Below are 7,796 nucleotides of genomic sequence, written 5' to 3'. Positions count from 1 at the left end.
CTGCCAAGGTTTTCTGCCTCTGCCATTTTCACTTTCTTTGTGACAGACTCCTCTACATTTCTTACTAGCTTCTGGGAGGCTTAAAGTCTTCAAACTGGTTTTATTTCATCAGAGCAAGGATTGCTCCTGGGCTGCCTTTGCTGCAGTCTTGCCGTTGGCCTCCAGTGAACTTCTTTTTGTTCAGGCACTTCCGTAGTCACCTATATCCTCGGGGGCGGTGCCACATATGGCCCCGAAGGACCTCAGAGTCGTCGCCATTTTGGAACCTTCCCTCTGGATCATCTGCCGGCTGTCGGTGTGGTTGCTGCTCCTGGGCCGCGATCTCCCTAGGCAGGATGAATGTGATAGACCACGTGCGAGACATGGCGGCCGCGGGGCTGCACTCCAACGTGAGGCTGCTTAGCAGCTTGCTGTTGACAATGAGTAATAACAACCCGTGAGTTGGGCCGGGGCGCGGGCGGCGGGGCCCTCCCCTCGCGGATGCAGAGTGGAGATCTGGGAGGCAGCGGCTTGGGGGCCATCCTGCCTCCTCCAGCCACGCCGTCTCCTTGCTGTCACTCAGACCCCAGGCTTTCGTGCTTTGGCCCCATCGTACAGGCGGCGGTCCCGCCCATGTCGAGCGAGGGTCGTTCTCCCCCTGCAAACACTCGGAACCGTGGACACCCCTGGCAGGGTGGAGCAGCGCTCAGTTATTGAGTTTTGTATTGTGTTATTTTGAAACAGGGCCCCATGTAGCCCGGACTGGTGTCGAACTCACTTTGTAGCCTAGGATGATCTTGTACTGATCTTCCTGCCTAAACCTCTCAGATGCTGGAATTAACATGCTTGGTGTGGGTGGTGCTGGATATGGAATCCAGAACCCAGCCAAGGCTTCATGCATGCTAAGCAAGCCCTGCCCACTGAGCTCCGTTTACAGGCCAGTTTATAGAGTCTTAGGTGAAGCACAGGATCAATTCTAAGCCTCCTCCTGCTCAAAGCCCTCTATTGCGCCCAGGATCTTTGCAGATCTAGCCCTCCTTTTTTTCTGCGATTTTATTTCCTGCCAGTGTTCACTGTGCGCCAATCTCTCTGGTTGTGTTTCCAGTTAACTTGAATGCAGAAGCCAGTTCTCCAGGCCTGTGACCTCCTGCTCCTGCTGCTTGGCGTCCTCATCTCACCTGCCTCCTACTTCAGGAGCCTCCTTAAATAGACCACCTCTGACCATCAGAATTGTCTGTCACTACTATTTTGATTTTCTGCATTACTCTTGTCACCAGTTGAAGAAGTCCAGTTCCTGTATGTGGGAAGCACTCTTGAGCTTATTAAATGTGCTGAGGAAAGGTATATACCCCCAGGGAGATGAAATACCTTGACCAAGTTCACACATGTACTGCATAGAGGAGCCAGGATATTTGGATCCTGGTCATCTCTGCCTGGGGATAGTTTCCATTCTAACTCCCAAATCTAGTGTCTCCAAATGATATTACAGTGGAATCTTGTCCTCAGGTGTGCACCCATTTGCACTTGGCCTGATCTGGAGCTGATCCAGGTCAGACAGCAGAGGTCTGTGAGGGGCCTGCAGTTCATTCACTATTCCTATTTGACTTCCATTTGTGTGCTTTGGACCTCATTACTGAAGTGCATCATTTTAATGTTTACCATTTTAATGTTTATTCTGGAACCTTTCAGCTAGATTTGAGTGATCATTTCAAACAACAGTTTCCTCTATTGGGGATTAATGTCCTAGTCATTACTCTTGGGTCTTGTAGATGTTTCAGGACAGTTTGAAGCAGTTTGCTTCTCTGGCTAGACTAAATTTAAGTAGTCTATATTTTTTTATACTAAGTTAGGTTGGCAGGAGGGATTTAAGTACTGACCTTTATCTTTTATATTTTGAAATCTGTTATTAAAAAAAAATTTCAAACAAGGCTGAGGATGTAGCTCAGTGGCAGAGTGCTTGTCCAATTTGTATGAGTCCTTGGGCTTCTATCTCCAGAACCCAAAAACCAAAAATCATTCAAGCAAGTTGAATGTGGTAGTAACAGGTTTATAATTCCAGCATTTGGAGGTAGAAAGATCAGAGTTCAAGGCCAGTCTCAGCTACACTGAGACTCTGTGTCAAAAAGTGAAACAAAACAGAGAAAGGGGTATGTAAATTGACAGCTCCCTGAATTTTGAGCTTCCACTCTACCATTTTTCTTCTCTAGAAGTAACAAGTTTTTCATGTATCATTCTAGAGATACATATACATATCAGTGAAAGGCAAATGTATTACAATATATAAGTATCTCACTGCTTTATAGGTGAAGCAATATCTTCTTCAAGTATCAAGTGCTTATTTGCCAGAATCTCAAAGCTGGAAAGTTTTTGTTGTTGTTTCTTATGGTGCTAGAATCCAACCCTGTGTCTTGTGTATGCTAGGTAGACACTATCTGAGCTACATTCCCAGCCTCAGGAAATTCCAAGTCCTTTGAACTGTGCCTTTCAGAGTGATGCTAAAGATGAAGTCTAGGGCCTCACATATTCTAAGCAAGTGTTCTACTGAGCTACATCCCAGCCTTTTTTAAGAAAAAAATTTTAAAGCTATAATTCTCATGGGACTGGAGAGATGGCTCAGTGGTTAAGAACACTCGTTGTTCTTGCAGAAGACCTGGGTTCAAATCCCAGCACCCACATGGCAGCTAACACCTGTCCATAACTCCAGTCCCAGGGGATCTGACAGCCTCTTCTGACCTCCGCAGGCATTGCAGAGGTGCCCTTACCTACATGCAGGCAATACATGCATACATACAAAAAATAAAAATAAAATTTTTTTTAAAAGTTTTAAGGTATAATTCACAAAGCACAGGAGACACCTTTTTAAGGAGGACAGTTATGTTTTAGTGTGTTCATAAAGCTGTGCAAACATCACTAATTCTAGTACATTTTCATTCCAAAAGAAATTCCATGTTCAGGGACTGGAGAGAGTGTGTAATGCCCTGGCACTCCCAGAACTTGGGAGGGATCTCTGAGTTCAAACCAGCCTGGTCTACATGGTTCCAGGCCATCTGGGGCTGCAGGATGACCCTGTCTCAAAAAGACACCACCCCTTCCCCTGACAATATATATATATATATTTTTTTCTCTTCCTGAGGTCTCAAGTTTGGTTCCCAGCACCCACTTTGGGTGGCTTACAACCACCTGTAACTCTAGCTTGGGGAGATTTGATGGCCTTGGCTTCAGGGACACCACTCACATACATACATACTGTGCAAGCACATACACAAGAATAAAATCTTTAAAAAATAGGGGCTGGAGAGATGGCTCAGCAGTTAAGAGCACTGGCTGCTCTTACAGAGGACCTGAGTTCAATTCCAAGCCCCCACATGGCAGCTAACAACTGTCTATAACTCCAGTTCCAGGGGAATCCTATGTCTTCTTCTAACCTCCTTGGGCATTGCATGGCATGGGTGCTCTTATGTATATGCAAGCAATACACTCATACACAAAGATAATAACAAACATTTTTTAAAATCTTTAAAAATAAAAAAGAAGAAACTGGGTGCAATGGCACAAATGTTTCTTCCCAGTATTCCAGGAGGCACAGGCAAGTAGATCTCTCTAAGTTCAAGGTCAGCAAGGGCTCCCTAGGGAGACTCTGTCTCAATAAAGAAAGAAATTCCATATCTGTTAGTAATTGCTTCCTAATTTCTCTTCCTCTGGCAAGCACTAATTTGTGGTGCCTTATACATTGATTTTTCTTTGCGGGGGAATGTCTTTGAGACAGGGCTCTCTGTAGCCCCAGCTGGCCTGGAACTCACAGAGATCCACCTGCCTCTGTCTTGGATTAAAGGTGTGGGACACCATGCCCAGCTGCTTGTTTATTTTTGAGACAAGGTTTCTTGTAGCCCAGGGTAACCTTGAACTGCTGTATACAGTAGACCAGGCTGGCCTTGAACTCACAGAAATCCACCTGCCTCTGTCTCCTGAGTGCTGGGACTAAAGGCGTATGCCACCATGCCTGGCTAAAGTTTGTTTTAATATGTGAAATTAAACAGAAGCTTTTAGTCTAGTTGTTCTTTTTCACTGTCTTTTCAGCTATCTCTTCTCATACTGACATTTTTCTTCAGTATTTGAAGTTTTCAGGTCCTTCTGATCTTGTTTTTGTTCTGTCTTTTCCTAAAAAGAATTCAAAGCTGTGAAGTTTCTTGTTTCTAGTCTCAGCCCTTTGTGATTGCTCTCCTTTGTCAGTATCATCGTTCAAATCTTCCATAACCTAGGAGAGCGTAGGTGGATATGTAACAGTGTTAACTTAAGAGGTCTTATTGAACCAGGCGTGGTGGCTTAGGTCTATAATTCCTTCTCTTGGGAGACAGAGGCAGGAGGATTTCTGTAATTCAAGGCTGCATTGGCTCCAGAGTGAGACCTTGTCTCAAAAAGCCTCCCAAAAGGGGCTAGAGAGATGGTTCAGCAGTTAAGAGCACTGGCTGTTCTTCCAGAGGACTCAGGTTCAGTTCCCAGCACCCACATGGTTGCTTTATTAGCCAGTCTGAATCTCCAGTTCCAGGGGATTCAATGCCCTCTCCTGGCCTCTTTGGGCTCTGTCCCCACATGGCACACATGCGTATGTGAAGGCAGAGCACTAATAATCAAAATGAAAGTAATAGGAGCCAGGTATGGGGGCGGGGTGCAAGCCTTTAATCCCAGCACTCGGGAGGCAGAGGCAAGCATCTCTCTGTGAGACTGAGACCAGCCTAGTCAAAGTATAGAGTTGCAGATCAGCTGGAACAGAAAGACCTTATCGCAAAAACCAAACAAAAGAGCAAGAACATGAAAACAGATTTAGGTAAGGCAGTGTCCTAGATGTGTTGACCTTATGTATTTGTATAGAGTTGAGATGTTCTGCCTCTCATTTTAGACACTAGCACTTGAGGTACATCAACGTTTTTGTAAGCTAATGTGATAGCAAAGCTTTGTGTTAGGCTTAGATGAACATTGGGGGGCTCATTCTGACACTTAAAAATAACCTTTGTAGGGCTAGAGAGATGGTTCAGCAGTTAAGAGCACTAACTGGCTGTTCTTCCAGAAGACCCGGGTTCACATCCTAGCACCTACATGGCAGTTAACTGTTTGTAACTCTAGTCCCTGGGGATCCAACAGCCTCTTCTGACCTCCGTGGGCATGGTATGGCACGACAGGGGTGGACTTAACTACATGCAGGCAATACATGCATACACATAAAATAAAAATTGAAAAAAAAATAACCTTTGTAGGATTTGTTCTTTGTGTTCTAGTGAGCTGTTTTCCCCATCTCAGAAGTACCAGCTTTTGGTGTATCATGCAGACTCTCTCTTTCATGATAAGGAATACCGTAATGCTGTGAGTAAGTATACCATGGCTTTACAGCAGAAGAAAGCCCTAAGTAAAACTTCAAAAGTGCGACCTTCAACTGGAAATTCTGCATCTACTCCACAAAGTCAGGTAATTGAAGATAGAACTGTGTTTTTCTTATTGTTGATTTTTGTTGTTTTGAGAAAAAGAAAAGAGCTAAGTTTTTGTTTCCAGTAATAGTTGATCTATTATAGAATGAGTCAGTTCTTCATTCCTTGTTATTACCAAGTAATATTCCATGGAATAAATATGCTACATTTTGCCCACCTATATATTGGCTGATGGCCATTTGATTGCTTCTGCCTCTTGCCATGAATAATGCTGCTGTGAACATTTGTGTCTAGGTTTTTTTTGTCAGCCTGTTTTCAGTTTTTTATCTTTTTTTGGGGGGGTTAGGGGTTTTGTTTTGGAGATAGGCTCTCTTGGCTGTATATTTCTTTTTTAATTTTATTTTAATTTTTTGGTCTTTTTTCCGACAGGGTCTCCCTGTAGCCCCAGCTGTCCTGGAACTCACTGTGTAGACCAGGCTGGCTTCCATCTCACAGAAATCCACCTATCTCTGCCTCCAAAATGCTGGTTTTGCATTCATACATATAAAAATTAAAGACTAAATGTGAATTTGTGGGATTTTTTTTTTTGAGACAGGGTCTCCTTGTAGCCCCAGCTGTCCTAGAACTCACTATGTAGTCTAGGCTGGCCTCAAACTCACAAAGATCCACCTGTCTGCCTCCCAAGTGCTGAGATTACAAATAGGCGTGTGCTACCACGCCTGGCCTCCAGCTCTAAAGCCTAATAACCACATCAATGACCAGCAGAGCATACGACATTGGTGCAGTAGTGACAGTTTTATCTTGGGGGCAATCAACGGCTTTATTTATTTTTTGTATTTTTTTCATATTTATTATTTTTATTTTATGTGTATGTGTGTATTGCCTGCGTGTAGGTAAGTACACCTGTGTTGTGCAATGCCCGAGGAGGACAGAAGAGGCTGTCGGATCCTCTAGAACTGGAGTTACAGACAGTTGTTAGCTGCCATGTGGGTGCTGGGATTTAAACCCGGGTCTTCTGCAAGAATGAGTGTTCTTAACCGCTGAGCCATCTCTCCGGCCCCCTATTTTTTAGACAGAGTCTCCCTGTAGCCCCAGCTGGCCTGGAACTTGCTCTGTACACCAGGCTGGTCTCGAACTCACAAAGATTCACCTGCCTCTGCCTCCCAAGTGCTGGGATTAAAGGCTATATTTCTTGATTTTGTGTGTGTGTGTGTGTATTTTTTTTAAATTTATTTGCTTTATGTGTAAGTATATTACCTGCGTGTATGTAAGTGCTCCCATGTCATGCAGTGCCCATGGAGGTCAGAAGAGGGCATCCGATCCCCTGGAACTGGAGTTATAGACAGTTAGTAGCTGGCATGTGGGTGCTAGAAACTGAACCCAGGTGCTCCAGAAGAACAGCTAGTGCTGTTAACTGCTGAGACATTTCTCTAGCTCCTGATTGTATATTTTTTGAGATAGGGTCTCTTGATTGTATATCTAGGAGCAGAATTGTTGGGTCATGGGATTACTTATGCTTAGCATTTTGAAGAACTGCTACATTGAAGAGTTCATGTTTTGAAGAAGTGTTTTCATTGTGTCCCAGTGTCTTCCGTCTGAAATTGAAGTGAAATATAAAATGGCTGAGTGTTATACAATGCTGAAACAAGACAAAGAAGCCATTGCTATCCTTGATGGGATCCCTTCAAGACAAAGAACTCCCAAAGCAAGTTGAATTTCTCTTTTCTTCAGCCCTCTCAACCCTATTTCCTTCCATGTTTTCTATGCTTCGGGAAGTCTTATCTGAACATTTCTCCGTGGCTCTGATTCTTCTCTCCTGGTGAAGTTGGGGTTCAGACAGATAGATGATTGACTTCCTTCAGAAACCTTGAGAATTCAGCCAGGTATGGTGACACACACATATACTTGGGAGGTGGAGGCAGGAATATCAGGAGTTCAAGGTGAGCTTCTGCAACCTGTCTCAAACAACAGCAACAACAAAATATTCTTTGGTTTTTGTTTTGTGGTACTGGGGGTTCAACCCAGGGTCTCCGACATGCTAGGCAAGCCCAAGCCAGGCCTTTTTAAAAAATTTTTTAATTTGGAGGTGTAGTCTCATTTAATTACTTATGCTGGCTTTGAACTCTGTAGCCCAGGCAGACCTTGAACTTTGAAACCTCCTGCCCCAGCTTGTCCAAGTAATGGAGATTATAGGCCTGCACCACTAACAACTAGGCCCACCTGCATGCACATTAGTACACACATACATACACTCTTTTTTTAAAGGTAAGGAATATAGGGTCCGGAGAGATGGCTCAGCAGTGAAGAACACTGTTCTTGCAGAAGACCCAGGTTCAAATTCTAGCACCCACGTGGCAGCTAGGAACTATCCATAACTCTAGTTCCAAGGGATCTGAT

At 44.1% G+C, this 7,796-nt stretch overlaps 1 protein-coding gene across 3 annotated transcripts in view; it reads left to right on the top strand.

Moving 5' to 3' along the window:
• Nucleotides 1-240: 240 nt before the first annotated feature.
• Anapc7 (anaphase promoting complex subunit 7) overlaps nucleotides 241-7,796 on the top strand; it is a 29,317-nt gene continuing 21,761 nt past the window's right edge. For 2 of the 3 annotated variants that reach the window (XM_008839390.2, XM_029566602.1), the window contains exons 1-3: nucleotides 241-436; nucleotides 5,253-5,439; nucleotides 6,985-7,104. In XM_008839390.2, coding sequence (XP_008837612.1) covers nucleotides 336-436; nucleotides 5,253-5,439; nucleotides 6,985-7,104 — 408 coding nt within the window. In that variant the 5' untranslated portion in view covers nucleotides 241-335. Of the gene's footprint in view, nucleotides 437-1,084; nucleotides 1,321-5,252; nucleotides 5,440-6,984; nucleotides 7,105-7,796 lie in introns of all 3 variants that reach the window. The other variant, XM_008839391.3, reaches the window with a different exon arrangement.

Source organism: Nannospalax galili, unplaced genomic scaffold (assembly GCF_000622305.1).
Source record: "Nannospalax galili isolate Female #2095 unplaced genomic scaffold, S.galili_v1.0 scaffold218, whole genome shotgun sequence".
Taxonomy (NCBI): domain Eukaryota; kingdom Metazoa; phylum Chordata; class Mammalia; order Rodentia; family Spalacidae; genus Nannospalax; species Nannospalax galili.
The sequence above is the reverse complement of the archived record's forward strand: the minus strand, read 5'-3'. Positions and strand labels throughout refer to the sequence as shown.